General features: G+C 43.3%; 1 protein-coding gene across 4 annotated transcripts in view; it reads left to right on the top strand.

Moving 5' to 3' along the window:
* The window catches only part of gpm6bb (glycoprotein M6Bb), a 199,243-nt gene that overhangs the window by 147,424 nt on the left and 37,649 nt on the right, over nucleotides 1–14,170 (top strand). For all 4 annotated transcript variants that reach the window (XM_063051025.1, XM_063051026.1, XM_063051024.1 and 1 more), the window contains 2 exons: nucleotides 4,759–4,945; nucleotides 10,844–11,000. In XM_063051025.1, coding sequence (XP_062907095.1) covers nucleotides 4,759–4,945; nucleotides 10,844–11,000 — 344 coding nt within the window. The remainder of the gene's footprint in view (nucleotides 1–4,758; nucleotides 4,946–10,843; nucleotides 11,001–14,170) is intronic.

Here is a 14,170-nt window from a genome sequence, read left to right as displayed (position 1 = left end):
CCTTTCAGGAGATGCACAAGATAAATGCGCAAAATCAAATTAATTCAAAAGCAAAGTACCACTGAATCATGGCTGAATGAAGCTTAATGTTCAAGGATACACATTGTCTCAAAGGGACAGGCAAAAGGACAATAGAATGAGGGGGCATTGCTCTACTGGTAAAAAATGAAATCAAATTGTTAGAGGTGACATAGGGTCAGAAGGCATTGAATCATTGTGGGTACAACAAAGAAACAAGCTCTATCCATGGGGTAAAAAGACCCTGATGAGAGTTGTATGCAGACCCCCAAACAGTAGTAAGGATATCGTCTACAAGTTGTAATGGATATAGAAAATGCATGCCACAGGGCAATGCTACAATAGTCGTGGAGGATTTCAATATGCAGGTTGACTGGGAAAATCAGGTTGATGATGACTTTTTTAGCAGCTTCTGGTTGAGTCCACTTGGGAATCAGCTGTTCTGGATTGAGTGTTGTGCAATGAACCGGAATTGATTAGGGAGCTTCAGGTTAAAAAAAAAACTCTGAGGGGAAAATGATCAAAATGTGATTGAATTCACCCTAAAATTTGAGAAGGAGAAGCTAAAGTCAGATGTATCGGTATTACAGTGAAGTAAAGGGAACTACAGAGGCATGAGAGAGGAGATGGCTAGAATTAACTGGAAAAGAACACTGGCAGGGATGACAGCAGAGCAGTAATGGCTGGAAATTTGGGAGGGAATTTGGAAGGCACAGGATATATACATTCCAAAGAGGAAGAAGTATTCTAAAAGCAAGATGACACAACCATAGCTAGCAAGAGAAATTAAAGCCAACATAAAAGCCAAAGAGAGGGCAAAAATTAGTGGGAAGTTAGAGGACTAGGAAGCTTTTAAATACCAACAGAAGGAAACTAAAAAAGTCATTAAGAAAGTAAAGATGGAATATGAAAGTAAGCTAACCAGTAATATTTAAGTGATACCAAAAGTTTCTTCAGAAATATAAAGTGTAAAAGAGAGGTGAGAGTGGATATCGGATGGCTGAAAAATGAAGCTGGAGAGGTAGTGATGGAGACAAAGAAAGATCTGAAAGTAGATAAGTCACCTGGACCTGACGGTTCTGAAGGAGGTGGCTGAAGAAATTGTGGAGGCATTAGTAATGATCTTTCAAGAATCACTAGATTCTGGAATGGGTCCAGAAGACTGGAAAATTGCAAATGTCACTCCACACCTCAAGAAGGGAGAGAAGCAGGTTATTTGCGGGAATGGGACCCACTCTCAGGGTCTCACGACCGCCCGCTATGCGATATGCCAAGGACGCGGCCTAGAAGACTAGTGCGCCTTCAGGGTGCCAGGTTTTCATGGCTCTGGAGGCGGGCGAACTTGAGGTTGGTGCCACCGCCTGGTGCGTCTTGGGAGACGGAAGATCGAAAGTATAGAGCTGGCTGCTGGCTGTGTGCCCAGAGCTCAGAACAAGTGACACAACAGGCTTTTAACACCATAAATCGGTGAGTTGTTTGCTATGTCTCCCCTTTCACTGTGAAATGGATCACCTCTTTTTCCCTTATTAGGGAGAGAGAGAGCCTATGGTATGTCGAATTACTGGGTGAATGAATAGTTTTTGGGGTACTGCAAGTCTGTGTCTTTATTGATGCTTTGCTGCACGCTTGAGTGCTCGGTGGAGGGTGCTGATGGTGATGGTTGTTGCCTTGCTGCTGCTTATGCGTGGGAGGGGAGAGCTGGGGAGCTTTGGGGTTCCAGCGTTTAACTGTCATTCATTCTTTGGGCATTCTCCTGTTTTCGTGGATGCTTGCAAAGAAAAAGAATTTCAGGATATATATTGTATACATTTCTCTGACATCAAATGTACCTATGAAAGGAAACTATAGGCAGGTTAGTCTGACCTCAGTTGTTGGGAAAACGTTGAAGTTGATTATTAAGGATGAGGTCTCAGGGTACTTGGAGGTCATAGTCAGCATGGTTTCCTCAAGAGAAAATCTTGTCTGACAAATCTGTTGGAATTCTTTGAAGAAATAACAAGCAGGATAGACAAAGGAGAATCAGTGGATGTTGTGCACTTAGATTTTCAGAAGGCCTTTGACAAGGTGCCATACATGAGGCTGCTTAACAAGCTATGAGCCCATGATATTACAGGAAAGATTCTAGCATGGATAAAGCAGTGACTGATTGGCGGGAGACATAGAGTGGGAGTAAAGAGAGCCTTTTCTGGTTGGCTGCCAGTGACTAGTGGTGTTCCACAGGGATCTGTGTTGGGACTGGTTCTTGTGTTATATGTCAATGATTTGGATGATGGAATTGGTGGCTTTGTTGTAAAGTTTGCAGATGATATGAAGATTGGTGGATGGCCAGGTAGTTCTGAGGAAGTAGAGGAACTACAGAAGAACTTGAATAGTTTGTCATATGAAGAGCATTTGATGTCTCTGGCCCTGTATTCACTGGAATTCAGAAGCATGAGGGGTGATCTAATTGAAATCTATTGAATGGTGAAAGGCCTTGATAGAGTGGATATGGAGAGAATGTTTCCTATGGTGGGAGATTCCAAGACTAGAGGACACAGAATAGAGGGGTGTACTTTTAGAATGGAGATGAGGACAAACTTCTTTAGCCAGAGGGTGGTGAATCTGTGGAATTCTTTGCCACAGGTAGCTGTGGAGACCAAGTCTTTATGTATATTTAAGGCAGAGATTGATAGATTCTTGATTGGTCAGAGCATGAAGGGATATGGGAAGAAGGCAGGAGATTGGGACTGAGAGGAAAATTGGATCAGCCATGATGAAATGGTGGAGCAGATGATGTGACAAATGGCCTAATTCTGCTCCTATATCTTATGGTCTTAAAGATGAAATTGCTAACAATTTCCAGTGAGTCAGGCAGCATCTGTGAAGAGGAAAACACGGTTAAGGTTTCAGGTCGAAGTTCTTTGTCAGTTTCCATGCACTTTATCCTTTGCCTTCCTCAATGGGGTGAATTAGTCCATGGATGATCCTAAAAACAAGTCCTATTCTTGCAAAGTTTCATATTATCCTGTCCATGTATTGTCCTTGAACTTTACAAGAAATAGACTCACTTCAGCTCCTACAGACTGTTTTAAGAGTTACAGCCCATTGAATAAAGATTTGCTATTATAAGACAAGATTGTTTTGATTTCTCTTTAGCCAAGTACCTGATACAAAATGTATGGATTATTCAAAACAAGCATGATTATAGCAAAGGATAATGCATTTTGATTTAAATAAATACTAATCTACTACTACTTATCTTGTCTGTGGCTCTGGATAAGTTGTAATGTCTGACACATTGTAGTTGTGAGGGTGAAGGACATGCAGTTTACAGAGTAATTGGACAGTAAACAATTCTATTAGGACCTATAGATATAAATTATTTCTCATGACTTTCGAAGTGATAGTATATAATATAATGTTCTGACAAACTCCATATTAAAAGTGGGTTGGCTGGAGTCAGGGAGTTTGTTTCCTGTTCCGTTGAGAAATGTAGAACGGCGGTGTTACTGTTGTAAAGAGCAACGGTGTTACCATAACAAGTCTATACAGGGAATCTTCATTTTCATCTCTGAATAAGCCACTTTTTAATGGAGAAAGGTGATACAAGATGCACGTGCAGGTTATCCAATGTTTCAAACAGAGATTCTAAACTTTCGAGTTGGGGTTTACTGGTCCCATTGTCAGTTCAGGCCTGCCCCATCCTGGTGTCAGTTTCAATGGGCAGGGCATATTAATGTTGATAGCCACATTATTTCTGAACAAGCCTTGGAACTCCATCCTCAACCACACTGAAGTCTCCTTGATTGGGTCCTGAGCAATTTTGGGGTTACATTTTTGCAAGTAGTTCAATTTGGAAATCTATCCAGAAATGGCCAGAGCAGTGTAGAAACAGTTCCAGGACACATTTCCTCCCCAAAAACTTCTTGGCCACCTTCAAATCTCAATGAAGTCCTGGAAGAACTCAATAGGTTATCCAGCTTCTATGCAGGGAAATGAAACACCGTGACCTGCTACGTTTCTCCAGCATTTTGTGTGCGTTGCTCCAGATTTCCAGAATCTGTGGAATCTCATTTGAGTCTTCAATTCTCAATTCTCTAGATCCTCACCTTTGCGATCCACGCATAAAACTAGGGAACAAGGATCGTGCGTGTGGCCCACCTACAGAAATACTAACTGCTCTGATTCAGTCTATCTACACGAGAGTTCCCAACTTGCCCCTATAGGTGGGAATAAGTTCAAATGAACACTTAGATATAAATGGGTCTACAATTCATCCAACCTCGACTGAGATGGCTCATACTAGAATTCCCTGTGAATAGTCAATCTCACAGCCCTCATGTCTGAGCTATTCATAGCCGTACAATTTGTGAATTCCTGTCAGGTAAAATTAGTGGAGAGGGAAGTCTTGGTTATTGTTTCCTGCTTGAACTACCCTGAAGGAGTAATACCTCAGGGTCTCACTTACTTCCAGAGTACGTTCTTTTAAAATGTTTTCTAGGAAAGTGTATCAGGGAATCTGGAACCTTCTAGGATAAATGAATAGTACACAGATCAGACATGGTTCAGTTTAATGATGGATTAATCTAAAAGGGCTAAATAGCCTCCTCCCAAACCTAAAGTTTCATTAGATCATAGTCCAGAGAGAGGGCTCCTCACTTAACTATACTTACTCACCAGACCAAAGGGATTTTTATTTCAGTATGATACATAAATACAGTATACTTGCCATTTACCATCCTGCTCTTTTCCTGTCCACAGGTTGCTTTGAATGCTGTATTAAGTGCCTTGGAGGGGTTCCATATGCGTCGCTGGTGGCAACGATCTTGTGTTTTTCTGGCGTGGCGCTGTTCTGCGGCTGTGGTCATGTGGCCCTTACCAAGGTGGAGAGGATCGTTACAGTGTACTTCTCCAACAACTCCAGTGACCACGACTTATTATGTGACGTGTAAGTTCTGCCATTTTTCCAGTACTGTCCCTTTAATCGTCCTCCTTCCCTCTTTACTCTTAATGCTCTGACTCATGGTGACTTGGTGTAATCGATGCAGCGGGGTTCCAGGCTGAATTTAAATGTGGCCAACCCCAGCCATTGTCCTTTCGCCAGCGTTAACAGACTCCCATGATCTTCTCTACACTGTCAGGGGATGCACTGTTGTATGAAAAGGCTTGCGCCCAGAATATCTGGGTTACTGATTTACAGGGGACATCTATGACACATTTCCTTTCGATAAAAATGCTAATGCAGAATTTTTACTAACCTTTTGGAGTTTTAACTGCTAATAGCTGTCCTTTTCTATAAATATATTGCCTTGGTATGCACCTTAACTGTGTCACTTCAATATTTTATCCTAAAATAACTTGATCCCAAAGTGCTCTGAGTTGTGAAGAGTGGAGCAGAGGCAGTATAGTCACATCCAGCACACACCCTTTCACTTACCCTCACTCTATATTTGCACAGAAGCCCACGCCAAAGCCCCTGCCAAAGTTCAGTTCCGTAGCCCCAGTAGCTCGTTCCTGTTGAGAGGACTGGTCTGCAAACAGTTGAGGCTGGAGCAATGGGAGGGCGCCGGATCTCAGAAGCACTGCAAGTGACTCTGGGCTTTGCAGCGACGAAGTTAGAAGGTTGGAGGGAGCTGAAATTTTGGGGCACGTGGGTCTGGTTTGCAAATGATTTTCTCCCACTTGTGAAGAGCAGGGAAGGGCAAGGGCAGCTGCAATAAAACCTGCTCCGAAATGCAGCTAAAGAAAGCAGAATTGGTTTGAAGTTGCCCTTCTCCTTCTGGCATTCTGCCTCAGTGTCCTACGCAGGAGGCAATCCAAACTCATTTGTGCATGTACTGTTCTTGTTGTAGTGCAGACCCTCCCTGTCCCCATTCCCTATCCCTCCGTAATGGAACTGATTGTCACTCAGGCACCATCTCCTCCAAACTCCACCTCCCGCCCCCACTCCCAGTTCTATACCAGGTCCTGCCTGGGCTCGTTTCTAGTAGCCTGGCATTCCTGGGAATTCTCAGGATGTGATTCATCCACATCTGGACACGAGATGTGAAGCCACACTTTGTTAAATTCAGCTCTACGTTGTCTAAACTATTGAAGTAGAAGTCTTAACCCACCTGGCCGTTGCACTTTCGAACAGTTGTTGCTGTCACAGCCTTGTGGAGAAGGACTGGTGCTCCATAAAGAAGCTTGGCAACTTGAACAGACTTCTGAATAGCACACTGGTAAAACTGCTGCCTGTCAGATCCTGACCCCTGGTGTCATCTCTGTGTGGAGTTTGCAAGTTGCTCTGACCACATTGTTTTCCAACAGATCTTCAAATTCCATCCCACATCCCAGATAAGAAATATGTACAGGTTATCAGGTTAACTGAGCACTGTAGTTTGCTGTGTGTGTGTGTGTGTGTGTGTGTGTGTGGTGTTAGCAGGGGAATGTGGGCAGAATAAAATGAGTTGGGGTTGGCTTGATGAAATAATGGGCACATAATGATGGCATGGCTGGTCTCAGAGGGCTGAAAGTTCTGCCTCCATGATGTATCCCTCTCTGACTTCAATAGTATTTCAGATATTTGCGAAGGAAGCCCATTCTATCACGCGAACAACCCTCCCCTCCATTGATTCTGTCGATCCTTCCTTCTGTCTCAGGAAAGCAACCACTGTCATCAAAGACCCCTTTCACCCAGGTTGTTCTTTCTTCTCTCCACTACCACCAGGCAGAAAGCACGAAAGCTTGAAAAAAACTCCACCGGGTACAAGGACAATTTCTGTCTCACTGTTATCAGACTCTTGAACAGGCCTCTCATACAATAAATGTCTACGGGTTGTCTACGGAGTCTCTGTGCATGGAAGTTAGGAATACGAAGGGGTCAATAACTCTACTGTGTGTTTTTTTAATGACCACCCAATAGTAACAGGGACATCAAGGAGCAGATAGGGAGACAGATTCTGGAAAGGTGTGATAATAACAGGATTGTTGTAGTGGGAGATTTTAATTTCCCAAATACCAATTAGCATCTCCCTAGAGTGAGGGGTTTAGATAGGGTGGAGTTTGTTAGCTGTGTTCAGGAAGGTTTCTTGACACAATATGTAAATACACCTTCAAGAGGAGAGGCTATACTTGATCTGGTATTGGGAAAGGAACCTGGTCAGGCGTCAGGTCTCTCAGCGGGAGAGCATTCTGGAGATAGTGATCACAATTCTATCTCCTTTACCATAGCATTGGAGAGGGATAGGAACAGATAAGTTTGGGAAATGTCTTACTGGAGTAAGGGCAAATATGAAGTTATCACACAGGAACTTGGAAGCATAAATTGGAAACAGATGCTCTCAGGGAAACGTATGGAAGAAATGTGGCAAATGTACAAGGGATATTTGTGTGGGGTTCTGCGTAGGTATGTTCCAGTGAGATGGGGAAAGGATGGTAGGGTACAGGAACCATGGTGTACAAAGGCTGTTGTAAAACTAGTCAAAAGTAAAAGAAGAGCTTACAAAAGGTTCAAAAAACTAGGTAATGATAGAGATCTAAAAGATTATAAGGCTAACAGGAAGGAACTTAAGAATGAAATTCGGAGAGCCAGAAGAGGCCATGAGAAGGCTTAAGGAAAACCCCAAGGCATTCTATAAGTCTGTGAAGAGCAAGAGGATAAGACGTGAGAGAATAGGACCAAACAAGTGTGACAGTGGAAAAGTGTATATGGAACTGGAGGAGATAGCAGAGGTACTTTAATGAATTCTTTGCTTCAGTATTCACTACGGAAAAGGATCTTGGCAATTGTAGGGATGAGTTGTAGCAGACTGAAAAGCTTGTGCATGCAGATATTAAGGAAGAGAATGTGCTGGAACTTTTGAAAAGCATCAAGTTGGATAAGTCACCGGGACTGGATGGGATGTACCCCAGGCTGCAGTGGGAAGCAAGGGAGATTACTGAGCCTCTGGCGGTGATCTTTGCATCATCAATGGGGACGGGAGAGGTTCCAGAAGATTGGAGGATTGCAGATGTTGTTCCTTTATTCAAGAAAGGGAGTAGAGATAGCCCAGGAAATTATAGACCAGTGAGTCTTACTTCAGTGGTTGATAAGTTGATGCAGAAGATCCTGAGAGGCAGGATTTATGAACATTTGGAGAGATATAATATGAGTAGGAATAGTCATCATGGCTTTATCAAAAGCAGGTTGTGCCTTATGAACCTGATTGAATTTTTTGAGGATGTGACTAAACACATTGATGAAGGTAGAGCCGTAGATGTAGTGTATATAGATTTCAGCAAGGCATTTGATAAGGTACCCCGTGTAAGGCTTATTGAGAGAGTAAGGAGGCATGGGATCCAAGGGGACATTGCTTTGTGGGTCCAGAACTGGCTTGCCCGCAGAAGGCAAAAAGTGGTTGTAGACGGGTCATATTCTGCATGGAGGTCGGTCACCAGTGGTGTGCCTCAGGGATCTGTTCTGGGACCCTGCTCTTGGTGATTTTTATAAATGACCTGGATGAGGAAGTGGAGGGATGGGTTAGTAAATTTGCTGATGACACAAAGGTTGGGGGTGTTGTGGATAGTGTGGAGGGCTGTCAGAGGTTACAGCAGGACATTGATAGGATGCATGACTGGGCTGAGAAGTGGCAGCTGGAGTTCAACCGAGATAAGTGAGAGTTGGTTCATTTTGGTAGGTCAAATATGATGGCTGAATATAGCATTAATGGTAAGACTCTTGGCAGTGTGGAGGATCAGAGGGATCTTGGGGTGCGAGTCCATAGGACACTCGCTGCTGCACAGGTTGACTCTGTGGTTAAGAAGGCATACAGTGCATTGGCCTTCATCAATCATGGGATTGAGTTTAAGAGCTGAGAGATAATGTTGCAGCTATATGGTCAGACCCCACTTGGTGTACTTTGCTCAGTTCTGATTGCCTCACTATAGGAAGGAGGTGGAAGCCATAGAAAGGGTGCAGAGGAGATTTACAAGGATGTTTTCTGGATTGGGGAGCATGCCTTATGAGAGTAGGTTGAGTGAACTCGGTCTTCTCTCCATGGAGTGACAGAGGATGAGAGGTGACCTGATAGAGATGTACAAGATGATGAGAGGCATTGATCGTGTGGCTAGTCAGAGGGTTTTTCCCAGGGCTGAAATGGTTAGCATGAGAGGGTATAGTTTTAAGGTGCTTGCAAATAGATACAGAAGAGATGTCAGGGGTAAGTTTTTTACGCAGTGAGTGGTGAGTGTGTGGAACGGGCTGCCGGTGGCAGTGGTAGAAGTAGAGACGATGGGTCTTTTAGGAGAGTCCTGGATAGGTACATGGAGCTGAGAAAAATAGAGGGCTATGGGTAAGCCTAGGTACTTTCTAAGATAAGGACATATTTGGCACAGCTTTGTGGGCCGAAGGGCCTGTATTGTGCTGTAGGTTGTCTGTGTTTCTAAATGAAGATCTCTTGATTGCCCAAATTACCTCATTATTACCCTTGCTTTTCATCTTTCTCCCTGCACTACTTTTTTTCTGTAACTGTATCGTTATATTCTGCAAATGCCGTCTCTTATTGAGTTTACCCTTTCAACTACCTCGATGTACTTATGTATGAAATTATCTGTCCAGATGACATGCAGACTAAAGCTTTCAGTGTATCTTGATATATATGAAAATACAATTTGAAAAAGCTAAAATCTAGTATTTTGCCTATGATAACAAACTATGAACTGCAAATTGCTGTAATAATGATGTAGTGGTATGCTTTTATCTCTGTAAGATTAACTTTTGGAAGGTAATTACAGAGCAATACAGCTTTGGCCAATAACAGTGTAAACCAAGTTACATGTTGGAGACAATCCTTATATTCAAACCCTCCAGAACTGTTGGGGGAAAAGCACAATGCTCCAAATTCATATTAAATTCATTCCACATGTTACTACTGGTGACTTAGCCAGCTGTGGTGATGTCAGTCACATCATTCTCCATTTCATGGCACATGGAATTGCTATAAAGCACCTATGCAGGTTTAGAAATACATCCACACCTTGCTCTGGGAATGAAAGCAAATGCAAGGGCCCCTAATTGCGCTTGAGAAAATGCCGGATCAGATTCTGGGCTGCCTCTCTGGCTGCAAGAAGAGTAGTTTTCAAATTCAGCCAGGAGTATCTTGTTTTGAAAATTGATGATGAGTTGTACCTCCAACACCCCATCCTTACCTAAATCATGACTTACATGTCTGCAGGTGGATTCTTGCTATTTTGTTGCATTATATATTTTGGGATGGGCAGCTCCTGGCTTATACTTATTGATAAAAGCATGGAATCTGCCACTAGTTCAAAGGAGCAGTGGACACACATGATGTAGCATAGTAAGACCATAACGGTTCCCAATAATACCTCTTAATTATAATCTCCTGTTGATAAGTTACACTTTGCCATATAGTGAAGGTAGGATGAATGCAGAAGCAGAAGAAATTTTGGCTTGAACATTTCCTAGCAGGTGACTGCTGTGGAAAAGTTTAATCCATTGTTCCGAAGGCTTCCTTCCTGCTATTTTTGCAGGAAGTTTCTCCATTACTCACAAAAGAAAGTTCACCAGGCCATCGTGCCAACCCTTAGAGTTTTTGTGGTCCACAATCTGACTTTATAAATCTTTCCACTGCACGGAATATCTAATATTTATGATTCATGTTTCTGGTATCTGACCATGGAGCATTTGCCAAGTATTCCAGCAGCTTGGCCAATATCTTTATTTAGCTCTGTATATTTTTCCTCATTAGCTGAAGCCCTGAGGTAAAATGGAATCCCCTAAATTTTGACTTTTTTCTCTGTTTACCCACAGCTTTGGGAGACTAGTCCTACAATCCATAAAATGTGCCTCTTTTCCTCTTCTCAGAATCCAAATGATGCAGTATGTCATCTATGGAGTTGCCTCGTTCTTCTTCCTGTACGGAATTATCCTCCTGGCAGAAGGCTTTTACACCTCAAGTGCTGTTAAAGAAATCCATGGCGAGTTCAAAACAACTGTGTGTGGACGCTGCATCAGTGGAATGGTATGAAACTCAGTCTGCAGTCCATGGTTTAGTGGTGTACTCTTAACTATAGGTTCAGCCCGGAGGCAGATAGGGACTGGACCATGTTACTGCACTTGTCTGTGACTGCCAAGTAAATAAGGCATTGACGTGATGGTGAAGGACTGAGTTACTGAGTGCTGAACATTGAGCACAATGGTTGGTAATTCTCAGGCAGATTCATAAAACTTTGATGAAACAAGCATTCTGAAATTCCGGTGGTTTGGCACCTGGTTCACTAGGTGATGTTGACAAACTCCACTCACCGGGTCCCTGGTTCCTGCTGTTTCCAAGCACTCACCAGGTCCCAGTGCTGGCACTGTTTGACCATTCAGCTGGTCCCCATCCCCACACAATCCTCTGCGTCCCTGTTCCCACACTCCCCCAGCAAGCTCCAACACTACCCGCGGCTGTGGTCTCCGCACTCCTTTCAAGTTCGCCGGCTTCACTGAAATTTTACTGTGTAATATCATTCTTTTTATAAAGTGAATGGAAAAAAATGTGTTGAAATTTCAGTAAACTAACATCAATAGTCCTGTCCATCCGCTGGTCCAGTACCACCAAAGTTCCGAGAGTGCTGGATTTGCAGTTTCCCTGTATTTACATTTGCAATGTATCTGTAGGATTGCAATTGGATGGAGCTCTGATCTGAAGTTACTTGAGGGGCTTTGTTTGAAAATGTGCAATGTAAGCCACCCTGGGTGCTTCCTCGGGTGTGCACTGCCCAGGGCAACAACGACCATGAGTCCAGCTGCAGGAAGCGGGAGCAACTAGCACAGCTAGTGCAGAGTAACTCCAGCAACCACAGAACAGCATTTCAGCACTTTGCCAGTAGGAAGTCAAGTATTCTAATTATTTCTGTTAAAGATCAATGCCAAGAAATTGCAGTTCTTGCTTTTAAGCAAGTGCTGTGCATAGCATTAAACTCCAGTTAAATCGCAACCCACCACAGGAAAAAAAACATTATGAAACTGGTCAGAAAGATGTTGGACATCTGTGTGTTGGAATGATTTACACTCCAGATCACATACTAAGTCAGGGACAACGTAATGTGCAGGATATCCAACCGCACAGAGCTCACAGTCGGTGAATCAGATGATTGAATATAGGAACACCAGAGCAGCTAGCTGTCCTTAACAATGAAAATCCATGCTGGGTGCAGGGTGGAGGTGCTTTAATTCACCCCTTATTAACCATCTTAATGCAACATGTTCCCGTTTTGTTTTAGTACTTGATCTACAAGGGTTGAAAGTTTCACCCTAAAGCTACACTATATTTTCCCCAGTGTTTGGAAAGTGACTTGGAACATCACAAGGGACATGAGTGATTCAGTTAGATGTCATAATATTCTAATGTGAATATGGATGTCCCCAGATTGCTTTTCCAATAGATGTGATTTCACTCTGTGAGTTCAGCCTAGCCTGGGCTGAACCTCATTCCTGTGGGATTTGCACATTAACTACATGATTCTTCAATCTAATTTCAGGCCATGAATGTTATCATGGCACAACAACTAGTGGTTTGACTCCAGTAAAGTAAATTTAACTAAATCAAGTAAATTTAACTTAGAATTTGTTAGACACTAACATTATTTAAAGTTCAAAAATAAAATTTTCCAAAAGGTCCGAGACCTCATTCAAATCAAAGTGGTCAGCATCTGCTGCCATCTCTTGGAGACCCAAAGCTGAGGGAGCACATCCATCCCTTCATCACCTCTGTGTTCTACCGATTACAAGCTGGTATCTGACCTCTACCTCATCCTCAACTTCAGCCTGTGGGCACACATGTCTGAGAAACACTGCATGTCTGCTGGCTGACGGTCAGTGGTTCAAAAGGGAACTGGAAACCTGCATATTTGGGACCAAACTGTTCACAAATTCCAGATCCCTGGCCTTTTTACATTGGAGGAGCGCTGAGCTCCATTTCAAACTCTGAAACCCTGTGATGCTGGGAAAGACTGAAGGAATGGCATTTCACTATTTATGTTCTCGATGGAAGGGAGGGGAGCATATAAGAACAGAGTATGGTGAGCGTGTTTTATGTGGCCTCCCCCATGAGCATATTGGGAAGATGCATAGCGAAACAGAATAGGTTTGATCTGATTCTGGCAGTAAACAAAGTTAGAGCTATAGGAAGCAGCATGGAAGGTTTCACCTTAAAGCTACACTACATTTCCCCCCAGTGAGTTTGGAAAGTGAGTTCAACCTAGCCTGGGCTGATTCAGCCCTTGTGGATCAAGGACTAAAGCATAAAGCGGGAACATGTTGCATTGAGATGGTTAATAAGTGGTGAATTAAAGGTCCCCCCTTCTGGACTCAGTATCCACCAGCATGGATGTTCAGTGTTAGGGGTAGCTGGCTGTTCCAGTGTTTCGACATTCAATCATTTGATCCACCTACTGTCAGCTCTAGGTGGTTGGACCTCCTGCACACTATGCTGGTCCTGATTTAGCATGTGAAAGTAAGTCCAAGAATGAAACAGCGAAAGGAGCCACTGACCAAAGATTTTAATCATTCCACTTATGATTGTTAGAGCAGTCTATCCTGCCACTGTCAAAGATCAGAAAGCTCTCTTACCTGGGACGATTTCACTGTGTCCTTGAACTTGCTGTGTTATCAGTGCACTGAGCAGGGTGTGAGTGCGCGCCATTGCCACCAACCCCAACACTGGCCCATTCAGATGCCTGGCCCATTCTTCTACAAGCCTGGCTGTTGTCTCTCTCGCAGCACAGTGAGGTCTGCTTCTGTGAAATCCGTATGCTTGATGTCTCTCTTGTGTATGGTTGATGTGATGGAATATTTGAAGAAGGAGTCTTTGTTCGGGTGGGAGGGGATTCAGTCCTCTGTCGCAGTTCACTGTTGAAATGATTCTGATTCCAGTGGAAAACTGTATCAGTGCCTCACTGCAATCCTTATAAACCTGTGAATGGGTGCAGGAGTAGGCCACTGATCCCCTCAAGCCTGTCCTACCATTCGACAAGATGATGGCTAACAAACAACAGTATTCAAACTTATTCTGGGAGAGTCTCTATAGGTGACTTTAGGCTCTAAACGGCAGTCATTCTCACTTTATCAGATCCTATAGTATGATTCCTATTTCTAAGTTAGTGACCGAATACCCATCCTTTGTATCCCGGAGGACTGGGAAGTTTT

The sequence above is a fragment of the Mobula hypostoma genome, chromosome 6 (assembly GCF_963921235.1).
Source record: "Mobula hypostoma chromosome 6, sMobHyp1.1, whole genome shotgun sequence".
Lineage (NCBI taxonomy): Eukaryota > Metazoa > Chordata > Chondrichthyes > Myliobatiformes > Myliobatidae > Mobula > Mobula hypostoma.
This window is presented reverse-complemented; position numbering and strand designations above follow the sequence as displayed.